Here is a 23,591-nt window from a genome sequence, read left to right on the forward strand (position 1 = left end):
GTTGCGGGTGCTGCATAGCAGAATCATCTGTAGAGCTTTTAAAAAATATGCATGACTATTCTCCCTGCATATTCTCTGTTCCCAACCATTGGCTGGTGGGGTAAAAGTTGGGCAGGGTATGACCCTCACATACGTATTTTGAAAAATCATCTTGGATCTTTCTGATATGCTCTCTGTCGATCCCTTCCTCCCCCCTGCACTAGCATTAAGATTAATCAAGGTTTACTACAGCCATGAGCTGTGAAATAGTTTTGTGATACGTAAGTTTTTACACCCAAGTTCAGCATGTCACAGAAGTGCTGATACAGGAAACCGGCTCACAGGTCTCCTTTTGAGAGGGCAGTGCTGGTCTCCTGATGCTGTATCACTGGGTCCCTGTTGTAGAGCTTCGGTCCATCTCCCCCAATATAGTGCGTATTCGGGAATGTTATTATTTGTAAGGGTCTCTAAAGGACTCCCCACTCTGCTCCATTTTCAAATGAAAGAAACTTCCATATGTTCTTAGGGTGCCATTTATCAAGTGTCAAGCAATGAAAACCTTGATAATTTTATCTGCAGATCCAAGAGCTAAAGAGTCAGGATCTTTCAAGGATTTGTGCCAGTGGAAATTTGGCAGAAGGTGAGTTGAGTTCTACACATTTATCACTAACCACGTTTGTTGGGAACTGCCACATTTTCTTTCGTAAAGAAAAGGTGTCTGGGGCCTTGATTAATTATTTTTGAACATCAGATATTTTTCATGCTTTACGTCTCTATTGTAACTTTTGCTCTTATTCAAAATATCAAATTTAACGTCGACCATTTTTGTAGATTCAGAGTTCATACTTATATTTCTGAAGGCTTGCTGATACATTAAGTAAAAAGTGAACCAGGTCTCTTTCTCTAGGAAAATGATATTAATATAATATAAATGTGTACCCAGTGATTTGGACACCAGTATCAGTCTGTCTCTGTATTTTGGTTTGAGACAAACAGGATTTCCATTCAGATCCATTTTCCACAGCTTTATCAACTTGTTCAGTAAAAACTCCAAATCCTGTAATTACAGAAGAAAAACCAAGATACAAATATTTCACAATTATCAATATTTCTTTCATTCAGTTAAGGGTAATGACTGCTTTTCATGGCGTCTTAGCTAAGTGCCAGGTACTTAGAAAGTGTAACGCTAAGTCTTTTTTTCCCCCGGATAAAATGGTCTATACTAATACTAGAGGGGGCTAAAGAGAAGGCAAAAAGGGTGGTCCTGAGTTGGGAGTCACAGACCTGTTCTCTGTCACACTCCGTCAAATGGACCCAACCTGCAGCTTGACCCAGCAGTTTTGCCCAAGCTGCAGAAGATGCCCCTATTCTTAGTGGAGCTTATGGAAGTTTCCAGATGAAGGCAGTAAGTAGGCCATCAGCATTGCAGGAATGTGAGAAAACAGATTCATAGCCTTAAAAACCAACGCTCCTTCAGTTTGCCCTCTTCACCTCCTCTTTCTCTCCCTTTTTGGGATTCTTTTTGGGATCCCCTATTTGGGATTCTTTTTCCATCCAATGTCACCATCTCTGTTTCCAGTACCTTGCCTTTTTGTCATTCCTTTCCTTGCTCTCTTCCCTTCCTCATTTTTTAAATATTTATTTTAGCTGTTTAGTGGAAGTGAAATAATACTTGGAGTATTTCTTATATATTCCCCAAAGTTCTGTTTTTAATTTTAAAAATCAGTAAGTCTCATTTGTAATGAATTACTCAAAACAAGCAATGCAAAAACTGTTGTTCTACTCTAAAGCCTTCAACTGATTTTTAAAAATTCAATGGCCATAGGCTAAAAAAGAGAGAGGAAAACTAACCTTCGATAGGGCAAAAACACTATTTCAAAGCAAATGTTTTACTGCTAATCATAATAAATGTTGATAACAATTAATTCTGTGGAGAGCTTTCAGAGCAATGCCATGTATGTGATCTTGTACACATCTAGGGGGATTGCTATTTAGAATGTGGGGGGTGGGAGGATTACAGAATTAATGAAAATTCCAGATAGCAGCAGACAAGCACCTATCTATGAGTCTTTCATTTGTTTTCCTCAGGCCAAGACACACATTACCATAGGGAATAAGGGAAAATTAGGAGATACAAATTATAGATTAATTCATACATGTTCTTAATTGCAAAGCTGAAAGTAATCAACAATATATTGCCTGGTATTTTTATTCCCTTTATCATTTCCTCACCTACAAAGCTTGGTACCATTTAGCCTTCTATATCTATTTAACCTAACTATTGTACCTCCCATCTTATTTTTTGCTTGATCCGTGTTTATTATTGCTTAGATACTTCATTGGTCCATTTTTGGAAAAATTTCTTATAATAAGATTGCATTTATTCTTTTTTTCTATTTATTTTTTAAAATTTATTGGGGTGACAATTGTTAGTGAAATTACATACATTTCAGGTGTACAATTCTGTATTACATCATCTATAAATCCAACTGTGTGTTCACCACCCAGAGTCAGTTCTCCTTCTATCACCATATATTAGAGCATTTATTCTTTAGATTTTAGGAAAATCTTTTTTTTTTTTTTTTTACTATGAAGCTTTGATGGTAGTTTCCTTCCACATATTAAAAATCCCCACAACACTCTGTCTTATCATGGAGGTAACAAATTCGGAATATGCAGAATGCACCTGTATCTACATGAAGAAATGTTGCTTTGGGGGAATAATTACAAGGAAAGCTGGGTGTCTAAGACCTTCTACAGAGTACCTGGCAAGTCCCTTAATCTTCTGAGACCAACATCTTCCTACATAAAGTGGTAAAAGTATTTCCAGTGCTGCTTACTTCATTATTCAACAAAATACTTCTTGAATCATGGACTAAGATCTGTGCTAGATTCTGAGCTATCCAAATAAATAACTTATGTAAAAATAGGAATGGCTTTTAAAAATGCAGGCAGTGCCAAACTTCCTGGCACTGCTGCTACTGTTTGACTTTAGGCAAGCCTGTGTCCTTATGTATAAAGTGGGATAATTAGGAGTAGTTGCCGTGACATAAATGCCTGGGACAAAGCAGGTAATAATAAACGTGTTAGTTCTCTGCCCTTTTGCCTGTCCTCCCACCCCTCAGCTAATTTTCTTTCTCTTAATTTTGGTCAACACAGAACAAAAATTGTTTAAGGAAGAATAAGCTTCTGACCACTGACATGTAGTTGACTTATAATACTCATAGACACAGAAAAGAGTTTAGGGGTTACCAGAGGGGGAGGGGAGAGTTGGGGTAGAAGAGAGTAAAGGGGATCAAATATATGGTGATGGAAGGAGAACTGACTCTGGGTGGTGAACACACAATGTGATATATAGATGATGTATTACAGAATTGTACACTTGAAACCTGTATGATTTTACTAACCAATGTCACCCCAGTAAATTGAATACAAAATTAAAAGAAAAAAGAAAGTTCTCTTCAAAAGTTACAACTTCATCCTTCAGTCCTGTGCGCTGTATTATGCTCTCTCCACAGTGTTTGATACAGCCATAATTATCCTATTTTATGTGAGAGTTTCAGCTGTATTTCTTGGTCTGAAAACCTGTAAGGAAGGAATTGTGCATTGCCTTTTTGTGCCGCGTTGAATACAATGCCCATCATTTTTAAGTTAAGTAATAAGAACAATAAGAGAACTTTAAATGTACAGAGATAGAGAGTCCTGGAGAGTTTTGTTAATTGTTCCTCACTTGATAAATGACCCTCGACATACTCCCTCCAGTGCATGTTTATTTAAGACTAAACTAATCCTGTGCTGAAATATGATTACCCTTTGGATACGCTCTGGTTGTTCATTGCCTTCCTGTCTTTAATAAACTGCTTTCACTTTCGTGCCCTTCAATAAGTTACTAAAGGGAGCAGACACTTTTCTGGATAGTCTCTGTTTGATAAATGATCATGTCATGCTATCACTCAGAGGAGTGCTGCACAATCCTGAGAAGCCAATTCTGTTTCCCATGCAGGGCTGGTGCTAAGCTCCCTGGCAGTCTTCCCTCCACAATTAATGATGGCCACTGATGAACCTGTATTTGACCAGCATGCTCCAATCTTTATCGGAAACGTCTGGCCCAACTGTCCTAACTGAATCTAAAGACAGCCATTTGTCATCCCCCTGACTGCCTGTCATCATCTGCCTGGGAAAAATCTATAATTTTTGGCTTGTTCCTGACTAAACTGTGGAGTGAATAAATTTATCTTTGGGTTACTCTCCTTGTCAGGATCAATATTGAGCAGAGGTTGAATAAATTAGAAACTGGAAAAGCATGACAGGCCATGGTGGTTTGTTCGTTTGCGTCTTATAAATCAAATATTTAGGTTATATAAGAGGCAAGCACGTCAAATTTTTGCTTTCCACCATTCATTCTGAAGATGCTTTACCTCATGATAAATGGTCATGAGAAAACCAATGAAGCAAATCACTAATATATCTGACTGTGAGATGAACTTTTCAGATCATTTTATTGATTTAGCAAACTTTGCAGACATAAAAACTGTAGGTATAGATTTTTTAAAATGTTCTTTTAAATGCACGTTTGCAACCATGATATTTATCTGACTTAATAGTGTCAGCAGGTTATAGGAGGTTGGCTCTGTTGAAGTTCATGGCTCACCAAGCTCCTTGGAGAAATGCAAAAGTTTTATTGTAAATGGTCATTAAAGTGTTTAATATTTTAATACATCAGTACATACCTATTTAAAGGAGTTACAGAAAAAAAAAAAAAACGCAAAGAAATGTTAACCCAAAGTAAATGTCATTTAAACGAGAGCCCTGTGAGTTAAAGAAAGTTTTTCAACCATGGAGTATTGCCTTCTTTCTCCCCCTCCTCAAGAGTTGACTTTGCCCCCAGTTTTATTGGGGAGAATCGGGTCATCTGCCCAGAGTTTTCTCAGTTATTTGCCTTAGCTCTCTCATTCCCTCTTCCATTCCTCTTTCCCATTTTTCTCAAAAATGAGAGTCCCACCTCCTTTCCTAAATTAATTGGTTCTCTCGACCCCATCCCCTCTTTCACTGGCCTCCTTCTCTTGGGATCTTCTTGCTTTTGCATTTGCACTTCCAATCTCTCCCTCTCTTCTGGCTCTTACCTACCATCACTACACTTCTTGAAAGACTAGTCCAGACCAGTGCTTCTCAAATGTTAGGTGCTTAAGGATCACCTAGCGATCTTGTTTAAGGAATGCAGGTTCTGATGTGTTAGGTCTGGGGCAGAAGCTGAGAGTCTACATTTCGGAGGTGGCGTGGCTGTGTCCTAGGACCACATTTGGTTATAAAGGTCTAGGCCACAGCCTCTGCTTCCTCAGTCACTGGACGTCTCTAGCCTGGGACTTCTGAACAGGCACTGCTAACCCTATCGCTTATTGCCTTATTTCTCAGTCTCAGTTTTTTAGAGCATCTTACACTACTGCTGCTCCCTTTATGGCTTTGTGGTTCCACATTTTTCAGGCTCCCTCGATCCTGCATGAATCTCTAACCCCACAAGTAACAAACCTCTGACCAGAGGAAACCCTAATGTATAACCAGGCTGTTTTCTAAAAGTTACTTTTGAGAATGGAGAACACATCCCATCAAAAAACAGTGCCATTCCTGGCAGACTGTTGCCAGCGTCAGCCCAGAAAAACAGCCCTATTTAATGAGAAAAAGCCCAAATAATATCTGTGTGGTGACAGTGATGTGAAACCTCCCCATGATGTGTCACCATGTTTCCCAAGCATTAGAGCTCCCTCTGGGGAAGCAGGAGTAGGCGTCCCTGCGGCAGACCATCAGGGGTCAATTCTCTTGCTTTTCTGTAATGTACATTTATTCCTTTCAAACAGTGTTTGTTTTCCTTTCTGGGACTACAGGAAACTGTAAAATCATGGCTTGAAAAATGTTTTTCTTCTATAACCCACCACATTCTCCATTTATATGCAGACCCTTTTCAGAAAAAGAATGGCCACGTTGATGACAATAGTAGAACACCTATTCAACCAAGGAAGGAAGGGTCATCTGTCCGTGAGCAGAAGCACCAGATTTTGTGGGACGCCACTGAGCATCTCATCATACCCTCTCTCCTCCCATATCCAGGCAATTTCATCCATGATGGCAGGTGGTTCAGTGACCACTTAACCAATATGCTGAAGACTCCCACATTCTTCTGTCCACAGAGCCCCAGCCTCATATATCCAATTGTCTGCTTGATCATTTCTCTGGAACACTTAGAAGGCACTTTAAACTCTACATGGCCAAAATTCATGATCTTCTCCCTGTCCCCTAAACCAGTTTCTTGAGTCCCCTATTTTCCATTGTGCAAGGCAGAAGCCAGGGAACCATTCTTGTGCAATTTTTTTCCCCCTAAGGAGGGCGCAGCTCACAGTGGCTCATGCAGGGATCGAACCGGCAACCTTGGTGTTATCAGCACTACGCTCTAACCAACTGAGCTAACCGGTCACCCTCCCAGGGAAACATTCTTGACTTCTTCCACACTCCTTCTGTCACCACCACGTTCTGTCCGCTCTACTTCCTGAACAACTCTTCAGTCTCCCCACTGACTTCATTTCCACCCCAACCCCATTCAAGTTTCCATTATCTTTCACTTCCTGACTGGTTGGCCTCTTCCAATCCATTCTCCACACTGTAGCCCTCCTGGTCTTTGCAAAATACTAATCTGTACTTACTTCACCCTGGCTCAAACACCTTCAGTGGCTCCCCGTTGTTCTTAGGATGAAGACAAAACTCTCTGTCATGACCTATGCACCTTCTACCCACCAGCCTCTACATGCACTATGCTCCACCTTCACTCTCCTGCTTCCTGTCTCTTATCCTTGCCATCCCTCATCCATCACCTGCCCCAGGGCCTTTGCACATGCTATTCTCTTTACCTGGTAAGCTCTTCTGTTCTCACGTCCCTTCCTAAGGGAAACCTTCACTGAGCCCCCTAACCAAGGCCAGTTCCCCTGTTATAGCCTCCCAGAGCCACATACTTCTATTTGTAGTAGTAGCCACAGGTGCAATTTTACATGGTTTTGGGATGATTATGTGCTTAATGTTTCTCTTCCCCTCAATGCTAAGAGCTCTTTGAGGCCAGCGACCATATCTTTTTTTTTTCCTTTGGTCACTATTGTCTCCTCCCTTGTCTAGCATGTGCTGCCACATGGTAGATGTTTTTTTGAATGAATGGTACGATGAAATGAATGCAATCATGCATGAATAAAGGGATCTGAGGTTAAAAGCAGGACAGAAATTATGAAGGAAAAATTATATGGAACCATTTTGAAAAAGTTGCTGATTAGAGAGGCTATAGACATGGAAAGAGAGAGGAAAGACAGGATTTATCTTTGATTTCCTCCTTCGCTACCCTCACCCCTTCTCCCTCTCTTGCCCCAGGTCTCTGCCCTGGACCAGCTTTGGATTAGGAAACAGGAGAGATGAGGAAAGGTTAGAGGATCTTGGGGGGAAAAGTACTTGCTAGCTGTGGGTCTGTACAAGTGAGAGAGGGAAGGGAATGAAATCTCAGATAGCAGGAAGGGCAGAGGCCAGTCAGCCAGCCACCGTCCTCTAGGTCCTTATCCTGTGCCTGGCCCCTCATGTAGCCACCGCTCTGTGAAGACCTTCAGCCGGCTAGGGCCTGGGCATCGTTGGGGAATGTCTATTTTCCCAGTGATACGAGTCTCTTTTCTTTTTCCTTTTCTTATGATTTCTTTCCCAGAGCTCCAGGATTTCAGTTGCCATGGTAGTACTTTTCCTTGTTCCATGGGTTCCTTTTCAATTTTCGTAAATCTGTTTCTTTTTCACTGCTCAAACCAGAATCTTGATTGGAAGATTCAAAGTTATTTAACCACCTCAGGGACCATTATTTCTTCACTTTTACCTTATTTCATGTATTTTCTATAGGTGCATTTGAGGAACCTATGCTTGTCCATATCAAAGCAGCTGCTCTTGTGCTAAAACCTTGGCTAATTAGAGGGGTTTTGTTAGGATTTGCTAATGATGGCCACTTCTTTTTCCCCATGGCACAGAGCTGTCTGCTGCTGAAGACTCTTAGGATGGATGTCAGTGACCTGTATGGCATGTTGAGCTTTCTCTCCCGTGGCACAGGGTTTGGTGTCAGCAGTTTTGGGGTAACTTCAATCAATGAGCATAAAGACTAGAAAAATTAAAGCCAAAAAATGGAGATCTGACCCCAGGAATACATATGGGGAAACAAGTTAGTATTCTGACACTGAACTTCAACATGTCCTTTGGTTAAACCTTCAGAGGATGATTTCAAATAGACCACAAAAGTACATTGCAAGCGAACTCCAGGCAAACTATATGCAAACTTCTGCATCTAGGCATTTTTAATTGCTGTGTCTTCTTGCTGGAAGTAAAAGGACTTGATATTTCAGCCTCACTCCCTGGATATCTTCTCTCTATGGGAGAGAAAAGCAACTCTTGGCATATCCCAGCCTCGGGAAGTGGCTGAATGGTTTGCATTTCTTCCCCAGATAGTTCAATATTTCTTTTATTGCTCCTGTATTCATTCATTTGATAAATTCGTAGTAGATTCCTACTGTGTACCAGGCACTGGACTGAGATCTAGGGAATCCTGAAATTAACAGAAATTCCTTTCTCTTAAAGGCTCTCAGTCTACTGGGGGATATGGTGATATATGATAACAGAATTATATTAACCAGGTGTTTCTTACCAATCATTCACTCTTTTTAAAACTAGATTTTTAAAAATCAAAGCAAAGCAACCTACTGAATGGGAGAAGATATCTGTCAATGACACATCTGATAAGGGGTTGATATCCAAAATTTATAAAAAACTCATTCAACTCAACACCAAAAAAACAACCCAATTAAAAAATGGGCAGAGGACATGAAGAGACATTTTTCTAAAGAGGACATACAGAAGGCCAACAGACATATGAAAAAATGCTCAACCTCACTAATCATTAGAGAAATTCAAATGAAAACCACAGTAAGATACCACCTCACCCCAGTCAAAATGGCTATCATCAATAAATCAGCAAACAAAAGGGGTGGCGAGGATGTGGAGAAAAGGGATCCCTGGTGGGGTTGCAGATTGGTGCAGCCACTAAGGAAAACAGTATGGAGGTATCTCAAAAAACTGAAAATGGAACTACCTTATGATCCAGTAATTCCACTCTTAGGTATCTATCCGGAGAAATCCAAAACGCTAATTCAAAAAAATACATGCACTCCTATGTTTATTGCAGCACTATACACAATAGCCAAGACATGGAAACAACCGAAATGCCCATCGGTAGATGACTGGATTAAGAAACGGTGGTACATTTATACACTGGAGTATTATTCAGAAGAACAAAATCTTACCATTTGCAATGACATGGATGGACCTGGAGGACATTATGCTAAGTGAAATAAGTCAGACAAAGAAAGACAAATACCACATGATCTCACTTATATGTGGAATCTAAAGAACAGAATAAATGAGCAAACTAGGTGGAACACATTTTCCAAGAGCTTCCTAAGAAAGGGCATGCGGGACATACATTTTTTTTGAGAGCTTGCATGTTTAAAAATACTTTATACTTAATAATTGAAGAATTGACTGAGTATATAACTCTTGATTGAGAATATATTTTACCTCAGAATTTTGAATATATTTTTCTGCTGTCTTCCAGATTGAAGGGTCTGATAATTCTGATTCCATTTTGATTCTTAATTCTTTGTTCCCCTTTTTCTCTGTAGGAGCCTTTAGGAGCTCTTTATCCTGGCATCCTAAAAACTTGAAAGGATGGACCTGGGAGTGGGTCAATTTTCATCCACTGTGCTGGCATTTGGGAGACAGTTTCAATCTGGTAACTCACGTTCTTTGGTTTTGAAAATTTTCTAATATTATTTTTAAATTAACTTTATTGAGTTATAATTTACATACAGCAAAATGTATCCATTTAAATGATCAAACCATATACATCCATATAACAACCGCCATAATCAAGACCACGTTTTCATTATCACAAAAGATTCACTCATGGCCCTTTCCAGTCAATCTCTTCACATTCCCATCGAGGAATCATTGATCTGCTATGACTGTATACATTTTTTACTTTTCAAGAGTTTCATATAAATGGAGTCATACAGACAGTATATACTCTGTCTGGCTTACTTTGCTCAGTATAATGTTTTAAAAATTTGTCCATTCTGTTGTGTGCATCAGTAGTTTAAGCCTTTTTATTGCTCAGTGATATTCCCTTGCAGGGAACACAGTGTATCCATTCTCCACTTGAGGGAAACTTGGTTGTTTCCAAAATTACAAATAAAGTTACTGTATAAAGATTTGCATACAGGTATTTGTATGAACATAGGTTTTCATTTCACTTGGGTAAATACCTAAGAATGTGATTGCTGAGTCATATGGTAAGTGCATATTTAACTTTGGTTAGGAAACTGTCAAATTGTTTTCCAAAGAGGTTGTACCATTTTAAACTTCCTCAGCAATGAGTGACAGTTCCAGTTATTCCACATACATAGTCATCAAAAATTGGTATTGTTAGTCTTTTTACTTTTAGCCATTCTCGTGGGTGTGTAGTGGTATCACATTTTTGGTTTTGACTTGTATTTCCCTAGGGAGTGATGATACTGAGCATGTTTTCTTGTTTATTGACCATTAGTATATGTTCTTTTGTAAAGTTTCTGTTGAAATCTGTAGCCTATTTTTTAACATGTTTGTTTTCTTACTAAATACAGTTGTAAGAGTTCTTTTTGTATTCTGGATAAAAATTGTGAGATACACAATAGCTAATATTTTCTCTCAGTCTGTGGTTTACCGTTTCATTAATAATGTCTTTTAAAGAGAGCGAAAGCTTTAAATTTTGATGGTCTAGATTATTAATTTTTATGAGTCGCTTTTTGTGTTCTTTTAAAGATTTCTGTACAAACTACTTTTTCCTGGAAGTTTTATATTTTAGCACTTAAATTTGGATATGATCCACTCTGAGTAAATGTTTGTACATGGTATAAAAGGTGAAGGCTCACTTTTTCTATTTGGATATCCAGTTATTCCACCAGCATTTATTGAAAGATTATCTTTCCCTCATTGAATTATTTTGGAACCGCTGCAAAAATATCAATTGGACATATGTGCAGATTTATTGATAAACTTGTTAATCCGTTTCCCGGATCTCTGTGTCCATCCTATGCCAATACCAGATTGTCTTGATTATGGTAACATTAAAGTCACAAAATCAGGTATGGTAAGTTTTCCAACATTATTCTTTTTAGCAATATTGTTTAGGTATTTTAAGTCCTTTGCATTATCATATAAATTTTAGAATTAGGATTTCTTTTAAAAAAATCTTCTGAGATTTTGATTGAGAGTGTGTTGAATGTAAAGATAATTTGGAAAGAATTAGCACCTCAAGAATATAGAGTCTTTCAATCCATAAAAATGGTATCTCTCTCCATTTATTTAGGTCTTCTTTAATTTCTCCCAACAGTGTTTTGTAGTTTTAATTGTACAGCTCTTGCACATATTTTCTTAAATTTATCCCTAAGTATTTCATATTTCTTGATGTGAATTGTAAATGGTATTTAAAAAAATATTCTCCACTTGTTCATTGCCAGTGTGTGAGCATTGATTTTTGCATACTGACCTTGCTGTATTCTATAGCATTGCCAAATTTACTCTATAAGTTCTAATAGCTTTTTTTTTTTTTTTTAGTTTTAGGTACACAAAACAAAGTAATAGTCAGACTTTTATCATTTATATCCCTCACATTGTGTCAACCCCCACCCCCCCCATCTCTAATAGCTTTTTGTAGATTGTATATTTCTTGTGATTTTATAGGTACCCAATCATGTAGTCTGCAGATAAAGCCAGTTTTATTTCTTCCTTTCCAAACTGAGTGTTGTTTGTTTCATTTCCTTGCCTTATTGTACTGGCTGAGCTCTCTACTATAAAGTACAGGAAACCTCCTTGCTTTATTCCCACTCTTGAGGGGGAAAGCATTCAGTTTTTCATCATTAAATATGGTATTATCTGTAGATTTTACATGAATATCAGCTATCAGGTTAAGTTCCCATCTATTTATATTTTGCTGATCATTTTTAAAAGTCAAAAATAGATGTTGAGTTTTTAAAAATGCTTTTAGTGCATCTATTGATTATCATATAATATTTCTCCTTTACTTTGTTTGGAGAACTAGATTGATTTTTGAATGTCAAACCAATCTTTCCTTCCTGGGATAAATCTCAGTTGGTTGTTATGGATTACCTTTTTATATGTTGCTAGATTTTATTTGCTAATATTTTGGTAGGGACGTGTGGTTCTGTGTTCATGAGGGATATTGTTATTTGTTTAATTCATTGTAGTTTTCCTGGAATATTGTTGGGGATAGGATAATGTTAGCTGGATAACATGAATAGAAAAGTATTCCCTACTTACCTACTTGCTGAAGGAGTTAGCATAAGATTAGTGTAATTTTATTTTTTATTAGTTTCAGGTGCACAAGACAAAGTAATACTTAGACGTTTATCATTTAGATCCCTCACACTGTGTGAACCCCCCGCCCCCATCCACTATCCCTCTGACATCGCACAGAACCATTACATTTCCACTGTCTCTATTCCTAATGCTATACTCCGCTTCTTGTAAGTATATACATACATATATATACATATATATGTAAAATTATAGTTGGCATTCATTATTGTTCAGCTTCAGGTGTACAGTGCAGTGATCTAGTGTAATTTCTTAAGTGTGTGATAGAGTGCATCAAAGAAGCCATCTGAGCTTAGAGTTTTCTTTGTGGAAAGGATTTTACTTATAAATATGATTATTTATTTAGTAGATCCATATCTATTTAGAATATCTACTTTTTCTCATGTTAGGTTTGGTAATTTCTTTTTCAAGGAATTTGTCTGTTTTATCTAAGCTGTCGACTTTGTTGGCATAACGTCTTTCACAAAATTCCTTTATTATCCTTTTAACTGTAGTGATAACTTCTGAATTTCTGTTTTCTTGATCAGCCTACCTAGAATTTATTACTTTATGTTTTCAAAGAATCAGCTTTGGTGTCATTGATTTTTCTGTATTGATTGTATTTCTATTTCATTAATTTCTGCTGTTATCTTTATTACTTCCTTCCTTCCACTTACTTTGAATTTAATTTGCATTTGTTTTTCTTGCTTCTTGAGATGGAAGCTTAGATAATTTTTCTTTTTTAATATTATATAACCATTCAGAGCTATAAAGCTCTATGCTACGATGTTACTGCATCACACAAATATTCAAATGTTTCCTTTTTCTTTTTAGATTTTATTGGGGAAGGGGAACAGGACTTTATTGGGGAACAGTGTGTACTTCCAGGCCTTTTTTTCCAAGTCAAGTTGTTGTCCTTTCAGTCTTAGTTGTGGAAAATACAGCTCAGGTCCAGGTCCAGTTGCCGTTGCTAGTTGCAGGAGGCACAGCCCACCATCCCTCGCGGGACTCGAACTGGCAACCTTGTGGGTGAGAGCCCACTGGCCCATGTGGGAATCCAACCGGCAGCCTTCGGAGTTAAGAGCATGGAGCTCCAACCGCCTGAGCCACCAGGCTGGCCCTCAAATGTTTCCTTTTCATTTTTGGTCAGTCTAATTATTTTCTAATTTACCTTGTAATTCTTTGTTTGACCCAGGGGTTATTAAAAAGTGTGTTTTTAAATTTCCAAATATTTGGAGATTTTAAAGATATTTTTCCTTTCTTTCTGATTTAATTCCATTTTGATCAAACAATATACTTGTATAATTTCAGTTCTTTAAAGTTTTCAAGGCTTGCTTTATGGCCCCGTATATGGACTATTTTGATGAATATTCCAACAGCTGTTAGGTGGAATGTTGTGTAAAAGTCAATTAGATTGGTTTGGTTGGCTTTGTTGTACCAATCTTTTATATCCTTATTGATTTACTACCTACTTGTTCTATAAACTACTGAGAGAAGAGTGTTGAAATTTGTTATAATTATGATGTGTCTATTTCTCCTTTTATTTCTGTCATTTTGCTTCATGCATTTTGAAGCTCTGTTAATTTGGTACATAAATATTGGGGAGTGTTGTTTTCTTGACTAATTGGCACTTTTTGTCATTATAAAATTTTCTTGATCTATTTCTGGTAATATTTCTTGTCCTGAAGTCAGTTTTGTCTTATATTAATATTGCCACTCCAGCTTTTTAATTTTCTTATTTGTGTTTGTATTGCATATATTTCCCCATCATTTTACTTTTAGATATTTTTATGTTTAAAGTGTGTAGAATCTTTGTGTTTGTTTTTCCCTATGCTGGGTATTTTCTTTCCCTTGCTCTCTGCACAGATTTCTTTCTCATCCTTTAGATCTCAGCATAAATGTCATTTCCTCAGAGGTCTTTCTTGATAACCTGATTTTTCCACTATGTCCTACTTAATTCCTTTGTAGCATTTTCACAATCTTTTCTGCTTATTCTTTTTCTGGCCGTTCCCTCTCCTGTCTCACTGTAATGTAAGCTCCTTGAGGGCAGAGACCTTGTCTCTGTTATTTTTCATGGTATCCCCAGTGCCTAGAACATGTTTCTCCAAGGTTCATGTTACTTGTTGACTGGGGGGTTTGTGAGCCCCGGGACTATATCCTTCCTTCCTCCGTTCTACACCAAGTAGTCCAGTGCCTGACAAATAGGTAGGTGTCCATTACATGATTGAATGAATATGGCATGATATGATATAACATGACATGAATACAGCTAGTGCAAATTAGAACAAGTTCAAGTTCAAGGTGCTTCCCTAAGAAGGAACAGCCAGGAGAGAGTTCAGGTCTAGTCCCAGTTACTAGAAACTCATTCATTGACAGATTAGAATTAAGGGACAATAAATCTAGTCTCTAGAGGGAAACATTTGATGGAAACATAAAACAGAGAGGAAAAAAAGCGTATACTTCTTTTTTAGAGAAACTTTTTTTCTGTTGGTGAGAGATGGAGGCATTGGGTATGGAGGGGAACACCAGGTAAGAGGGCAGAATTATGCAAATCAATACATTAAGAAGTAGAGATTTATAAGCTAGTTTTAGAAAAAATCCAAAATAGTTTTAAAAGTAATACATTTTATGCTATTTCAACCAGAATTTCATGTAAATATTTTAAAATTAATTTTTCTTTACACTACCTTCACATGTAGGAGTTGGTTGTCAACTGCTATGAGCTGATTAAGATTCTCCAGTATTTCTAAGTCTCTTATGTCATCAATATTATTATTGCTGATATTCAATATAGAGAGGGATTTCTGTAAGAAAACAATTAAATTGGTATTAGTTAATAGTCTATTAACTAATTAACTAATTAATTAGTTAATTAGTTAATTAAATACTATATATAGGAACCAGAAATCCTAATCCGTGAAAAAATTTAAGATTTATCAGTTCAGGCTGTTTTATTCTTTAGGCAAGAAAATAAAAAAGGCATGGAGATTTTGTCTCTATGGCATATTTTTTTTCAGATAGAACTTTTAGAACTATAGTAATTGTGATATAACTTACTATTTTTCATAAGTTTGATTAGGATATAAGAGAAATTTATAGAAAAAAGCCAAGAATCAAGAAGCAAAGAAAGAAGGTGCCCCAATAAACAAATAACATAATGTAGAAAGTGTGCTTATTTCAGTTTAAGCAAGTTTCATTTTGTGTTAAATATCATTAAAATATGTAGTTACATAGGAAGAAATTGCTTTTGTCTTAGTTTTTCAAAATAGGAAACATTGACCAAGAATGAAAGAATAGCTGGTATCTATTTTTAGCTTTCTCTCTATATATAGGATTCTCTTGACGTTTCATATGTTCAGAAGCCACTTAGGATAATAATTAGTTATTTAACAAGAATTTCAACATCAGCTCTTAATGAGGACATAAATAGGGATTAGGACAATATTAAATGAAAGCCATCTTAAAATCTAAGGCCTGGGGGTGACCGCATGGCTCAGTTGGTTAAAATGCAAGCTTGGAACAACATGGTTGCCGGTTTGATTCCCACATAGGCCAGTGAGCTGCGCCTGCCACAATTAGATTGAAGACAACGAGCTGTCGCTGAACTGCCAAAGGGGTGGCCGGGTGGCTCAGTTGGTTAGAGCGCGGTTCTCAACAACAAGGTTGCCGGTTCCTCATGGGATGATGGGCTGTACCCGCTGCAACTAAAGATTGAAAACGGCGACTGCACTTGGAGCTGAGCTGCACCCTCCACAACTGGATTGGAGGACAATGACTTGGAGTTGATGAAACCTGGAGAAGCACACTTTTACCCAATAAAATTTATAACAACAAAAAAATAATCTAAGGTCCAGGAATCTAAGGTGGACACCACCCAGGTGTCCACACACAGTTAATATATACAGAACATACTTCCCGACACTCTTCAAGACTTGAAATACAGCTTAAAAAATTATGCCTTATATTTAGAATTTAGGAATCTGCTTGAATACATGCAAAAATTGAGTAAGCAAAGATATTTTCAGTGGCGTTTTGTAATAAAACTAGCCATCCCCACAGTGGGGTTGGTGTCTTGGATCAGTTGAGGTTGGGCTGAGACAGTTGATTCTCTGGGGAGGACAGAGGGGTAGGATAGAAATCAGGTCACTCCACCCCCACCCCCCACCCCCAATTTAAAGCACTATCCCTTAATTTTTATACGTTTGGTTCAGAAACTTTATACTGCCCTCCGTTTTGGGGCCCTCTAAAATAAAACAAACAGAATCTGTAAATGCAACAACCACATTCCATTTCCGCCCCTTGCCCCCAAATTGAAGGTAGCGTATCCAAACAAATCCTGTTTTGAAGATTAGCGTGGTGCCCTCTGGCTTCTCAACTCATTGTGACACCATCATGTGATGTGAACAATTGTTAGGTGACAGCCGGAGCAGCAAATTCAATGCTTCCAGATCCACCTGCTTCTGATGAGGCAGAATTGTCTGTAGTGCAACCTACAATTGAATCTGACTCTAGTGAGAAAAATGACTTACCTATAGTAATGATTCTATAGGTTGTTTAAAATTTGCCAAATAATTGTGCACATCTCTTTCCTTAGGCTTTTCCCTCAAATTTAAAATTTTGAGTCATGATCATCACCAAGGTCTAATTTATGAATGAATTAACATCTGTGTTAGAACTTCAAAGTTTACATAACCTTTTTAAAAAAATTTTTTTTTAATTGGGGAATATTGGGGAACAGTATGTTTTTCCAGGACCCATCAGCTCCAAGTCAAGTCATTGTCCTTCAATCTAATTGATGCAGCTCAGCTCCAAGTCTAGTCACCATTTTCAATCTAGTTGTTGGGGGCACAGCCCACCATCCCATGTGGGAATTGAACTGGCAACCTTGTTGTTGAGAGCTTGCGCTCTAACCAACGGAACCATCCAGCTGCCCCTAAAGTTTCCATCACCTTTTAACATCCTTCTTTTGATCCTTCCAGTTGCCCTAAGGCAGGTATTATCCCCACTTTATAGCTGCTGAGTCTCTGAGAAATTATGTGGGAAAATTAGTGTTAGCCCTCAAATGAACTCTCAGTTGGCCATATAAACATGCAGAGTATGAACAATGTGCAAATATACCATCACCACCCTCCTGTTCCATTATAACTGTTGATCATGATATGCTTTGTCAGAATACTCAAATGTGGTCTTACTGCCAGAGAATGAAGAGTTCTTGGATCAAAGAGAAGCTTTTCTCCAAGCGGAAGCCTCTGACTCTCAACATGAAGCTCTCTTAGTCCTTTTAATTCTTCTAAGCCTTCTATGACAGCAATATAATTGCCTCCCAGATACCTGCAAAATATAGGAAGTAATTCTAAATAGACATTATAAGAACATCATGGTCTGTAAAAATGATAAAAACATAACAAAATCATTGAGCTGTGTGAAAATTATACATGCAGAATGTTATTGAATCAATGAAAGGTTTATCTATATGATACTTACACATAACGTAGTCTAAAAAGTATGTTTTTTTTTTTAAGTGAGAGAATTAGAATAGCCCTTGTTAATCTATCTACCGGTGCTCCTCATATGTTAGAGTGCAGAAGAATCACCTGGGTTGTGGGTTTAAAAATGAAGATTTGTGGGCTGAACTCCCAGCGATTCTGATTTGGCTCTTTAGGTAGGAACCCAGCGATCTGCATTTTTAATAAGCACTACCCACCTCACTCCTATCTCCCTATTCTGAGGCCCCTGGCCGGATTTTGGAAGCACTGATAGTTCTAACAATCTGGGGAAATTGTATCCACCAGTCTTTGTTGTTTAAATCATCATAGGCAGTAAATACCTTTTAACAATCAAATCTACGTCAGTATTATTAATTCTGTGACCCTACCTTTTTGAGATGTGTGATTCTGAAAAGCACAGACTTTGTTTCATGGAAACTTGCACCATGGGAGCCTACTACATAAGGGTGTTTTTAGTATACCTGTAAGCCCTTAAGACAATTCGTCTCATGCAAAAGGAAAGCATACCAGGCTTACTAAAACACTAATTGTCAGGCATTACATTTGAAACAATTATTTTGTACTAATAATACTAAAAGAGAATAAAAATGGAGGCCTGTTCCACAAAACTGCAGATAATAGAAATATCTGCGTGTAAAAATATTACTGTAATGATGGCAATTACATTACCTTAAAAAAAAAGGACTTACAGTTTTTCCAGTTTCTTTAATGACCTGAGGTTCTCCATACATGAAATACAATTGTTTTGTAGGTACAGGTGGGTCAGGTTTGTGGCAAAATTCAAGTTATTGATTTGACTAATACGATTATCATACAAATATAAAACACTAAGATTTTTGCAAAGAGAGAGGTCGTCCTAAAAGGAAAACAAAAACAAGTCGTACTTAATTTCTATTGAAAACTTAGAAGTTTGTTTCTAAGAAAGTTTTTCACTTAGTCATTCTGTAATAAGGTTAGTATAAAAGAACAGTATTTCTTTGTTCTTAGCACAGTCAAAACAAGACTAGAATGATTACAAAATTAGTTCTAGGTTTTAGTATTCTGTAACTATATCAATAAAATTGTATTTAAGATTTTCCCAGTGCAAGCAATTTTACATGGAAGCAATTAGGCTCCTCTGGAAGTTGAAGCATTTAATAGATTACTGCTCCAACATTATAAATTATGGCTTAATCTTTCTGTAGGATTGGAAGTAAACGATTGTGATTTATAATACTGAAAATTGGAAGTCATCTAGATATTCAAGAACAATAGATTAATAAAGAAACTATGATAATGCTACTGAAGGGAAGCATTTAGTAATATTTACTAAATATTACTAAATACTTTATATAATAAAGTTTCTGTAGTAATATTTTGTATATCTGATAATAAAATGAGAACAGTATGTTCAGTGACCCACTGATGTAAAATTATACGAATATATGCCTAGAAAATAGAGGGACATTATCTAAATGTTAATAGTGGTTTTCTCTGCATGGTAGAATTACAAGTTAATTTTTTTCTTTTATATGTACTTATACAAATGAACAGCAATTACTTTTGAGATAAGAAAATAATTAAAGGTATTTTTAAAGGCTGTCATTTCTTGTGTGGTGGTAGAGTCAGCCTAGGCTAAGTAGGCAAGAGAGAGAGTGAAGTTTTGCTCAAAAAATATCTCGGCTTTCATTAAGAACTCTTAAAGTGCAGCCACATCTTGGGAACTTTAAATTTACAAGTTATTCCTATCTTAGTGTGAATTACTTTACACCAAATTGTCTTCTTCCTAACAAAGGTCGTCCAGAGTGAAGGAACATTGATTGTGAGGGGCCAAAGAACATTAAATGGAGGCTCTGGAGAAAGCAGCCTGTATATGGTGCGAGGAGGTAGAGAGCTTTGGGCAACAAAAGAGAAACATGGGGTTTTGGCAATTGAATTCATACGAAGAAGGATCACAGGAAACTGGAAAGGGATATATGACGTAGAATGGGAGCTGAGTAGGGTTCTGTAAAAAATAAAACAAAAAAAAACCAATTGTCTTAATGGACAATTTTGACTGGGGCTTTGGTGTTTTTTTATTTGTTCATTCATTCATTCACTCAATAAATATTTAAGCACTTAATATGAGTCAGGCACAGTATTAGATGGGGGGGTTTAGGGTGATATGAAGAAAATAGACATGATCCCTGCCCTCATGTATCTTATATGTTTCCGAGAAATTTTCTCCCATATATATATGAATATATATGTATATAATATAATGTGTGTGTGTATATATATATACATATATATATATATTTGAGCATTTTATTGTAGGCAATGGATATCAATACAAATGGCCTAGATGAGTTATTGTTGCCGTTAAAATTTCCCAAATTAAAGCCAAGAGTTGGCTTAAAACAGAGAAAATGTACTTTCAGAGTATATCCAAGTAAACAGTCTTGTCTGATGTGACAGAGTATAACCTACATTCATCTAACCAGTTAAATTATGTGCAAAAAAGATGTCACTGTTAAAGTTTTGAACTACTGTACTCACATAGTTAATTCTTAATATTTTGATATGTTAAAACAATTCATATTCCAAGGTTCTGGAATTATACCTAAGTAATTATCTTTGAAATTGTTTTCCAAAATATGCTTGTAAATCTAGTTTGCTACACTATAGAGTTTTTAACTATCACACAGGTATATTTTATAGACTTAATAAGTTTACCATCCCAAGCAGGAAATTAAAATCAAACACCAATATAAAGCTGGCTAATGAATATGTAGTTAATAAGTATAATAAAAATACAGTTAATAAGAAGGTATGCCCTGACACCAGTTTCTAAACTTTACATTGTTAATTATATAAAAATAGAAAATAATTTCAGAGTTCTCACAATTGCGTCTATGTTTTTGTCTGAAAAATTTATATGAGTTATTTTCTTCAGGTATTGCGAAGTGGTTTCTTCTTTACGAAGTTTAAGATTGCTGTTTTTGGCAATGAGATCCAAGGTTAGACGAACCATGATTTCTCTATAAATCAAACTCTCAGCAATAGCTCTGATCTGATGCCATGTCAAGAAGCAGGTTTAGGTATTGTTTCATGCCCAACTTTCTAAAAATTAAAGAAAAAAAAGGAATATAATGTACATAGAAATTTAGGAAAAATTATTTCGACGTACTCTTTTTCTTATATAAAACTATTTGATAAGCTAGGGCATAGACATTTTTAGAGACATTTAGGTTATTTTCCAAGTTTACAGACCTAATTCTTTTTATAAAAAAATTTAAAATACCAAAATTAATTAAATACACAACGCGCATTCACTTTTACTCTTAAATTTTTCTCTCGCTATAGTATTGAACTGTTACGGTGGTCATCTTTTTTAATTTAATTTTTTAAAAATTAAATTTATTGGGGTAACATTAGTTAATAACATTATATAAATTGCAGTTATACAACTTTATAATACAACATCTGCATACTGTATTGTGTGCTCACCACCGGAAGTCGGCATCCTTCCATCACCATATATTTGTCCCCCTTTACCCATTTTGTCCTCTCCCCTGCCCCCCTTCTCTTCTGGTAACCACCATTCTGTTGTCTGTATCTATGAGTTTTTTTGTTTTGTTTGTTCATTTGTTGCTTTTTGTTTTATATCCCATATATGAGTGAAATCATTTTTTGTCCTTTTTCATCTGATTTATTTCACTTAGCATAATACTCTCCAGATCCATCCATGTTGTCACAAATGGCAATATTCATCTTTTTTATGGCTGAGTAGTATTCCATTATGTATATGTACCATATCTTCTGTACCTAATCATCTGTCAACGGACACTAAAGTTGTTTCCATGTCATTGTGAAGAATGACTCAGATGTCCCAACGCATGGATTTTTCAGGCATGTGTGTGTGTTGAGTAGGGGATCCTTTGTTGGATTATAGTTGTCTGACTTGTAAGTTTAAGGGGAGAATCAAAGGAGTCTTCTCATTCTGTCATGATGCTGATGTCACTAGTTGTGAGCACCTTTTAAAGTATTAGTTTTCTCTCTTGGAGTCAAAAAAGACCTCAAGGAATGTCATCCAGTGCTCTTTCTTGAAGAAAGTAAGGCCCAGAGATTTGTCTCAAACTGCTCAAGTTAGTGACAGTTGGTAACGAGACCATGTTTCCTGGCTCCTTTTTCCATAGTCCCCATGGTGATCATATTTACTAAATCCCCAAATCAGAACAAATGGTATGAAAACCTTGAATGTATACATAGGTCAGTGGTGCAAAATACTTGAAAATGGGGCTGGCTTTGAAATTTTGTTATATTACTACAAGTATAATCCATAAAGAGGCAACATAATGTAGTATTTCTCAGTCTAGACTGCCTGAGATAAAATTTTGGCTTCATTGCTCACTGGTTAGGCAATCTTGGGCATGTTTCCTTAGTGTCTTACAAAGTTAGGGTAATAATGGTACCTACTTCTAAGGGATATTGTGAGGATGACACATGATCATCATGCATAACAGTGTTCTGTAAAGCGCCTGGTACATAGATCAAAACGTTATCTATCCTTATTATTCTGCGGATTTGTTCACAGATACGGTGAACACTGTTCACTCTTTGCACTGGAATATATTAGGGCTGTTAAATAGGGGGAACATGCTATTAATAAAATATTGCTGTATGTAAGATACCCATATGTTGTTCATAAGTTTGAGATAACCTATTTCTTACAACCATTCCAGAAGTATAGCTATTTAAGCGATACATATCCCAGTTTCTCCAATTGTGCTTTTATTCTTTTATCAAAAATATAAACAAAAACACAGTTTAACATTGAGCATTATTATTTCAATGAATCTGGGATTCATTGGATTCACCAACCAAACACCTGTTTGTGTGGTATGCTGGACATAAAGGATTACTGTTTACAGATCAAATTTCAAACACAACAGTAATATTCTGAACAAAGTTTCTAATTAAGTAAAGCTAACTTTTCTCTTTTTTATGAAAATTTATTGGGGTGACAATCGTTAACAAAGCTACATAGGTTTAAAATGTACAATTCTATAATAGAGCATCTATATATTACATTGTGTGTTCACCACCCAGAGTCAGTTCTCCTTCTGTCACCATGTATTTGATCCCCTTTACGCTCGTCTACCATCCTCCGTCCCCCCTTACCCTCTGGTAAACACTAAACTATTGTCTGTATCTATGAGTTTTTGTTTCTTTATTTGTAGCTCACTTTTATTAATCTTGTCTTAAAAATATTTCACAAAATATATCATCATAAAAGTGTAAAGAATAACACCACACCCATGGACCCACAAGTCAGCTAAAATATAAAACACTACAAATACATTTGGAACCCCTCTATAACTTTCTCCCTCTCTACTCTCCTATTTTAGATTTTATCTTAAATTCAGACACCCATATTCATGTCTTTATACTTTTACTACAAATGTATGTATACCTAAACATGTACTATTGTTTTTTTTACATATTTACACATCATAAGTGGCATTATTCTGACTCCAGTTTTCTTTTTTGCTTAATGTTTTGCTTGTAAGAATCATCAGAGTTGATGTGTGCAGCTCTAGAATATTTGTGCTGCTATATAATATTCCACTGTAAGAAATTTATTCTAATGATAGATCTTTGGGTGTTTTAATTTTTAAT

At 36.5% G+C, this 23,591-nt stretch overlaps 1 protein-coding gene across 1 annotated transcript in view; it reads right to left on the reverse strand.

Moving 5' to 3' along the window:
* Positions 1 to 23,591, reverse strand: part of PPP1R42 (protein phosphatase 1 regulatory subunit 42) — a gene marked incomplete at its 3' end in the record, with an annotated part of 41,888 nt that overhangs the window by 15,923 nt on the left and 2,374 nt on the right. The window contains 5 exon segments of the mRNA XM_081070806.1: positions 919 to 1,036; positions 15,132 to 15,248; positions 17,637 to 17,775; positions 18,641 to 18,807; positions 20,815 to 21,032. Coding sequence (XP_080926932.1) covers positions 919 to 1,036; positions 15,132 to 15,248; positions 17,637 to 17,775; positions 18,641 to 18,807; positions 20,815 to 20,943 — 670 coding nt within the window. The 5' untranslated portion in view covers positions 20,944 to 21,032.

This window comes from Rhinolophus hipposideros (assembly GCF_964194185.1).
Source record: "Rhinolophus hipposideros genome assembly, chromosome: 13".
NCBI lineage: Eukaryota > Metazoa > Chordata > Mammalia > Chiroptera > Rhinolophidae > Rhinolophus > Rhinolophus hipposideros.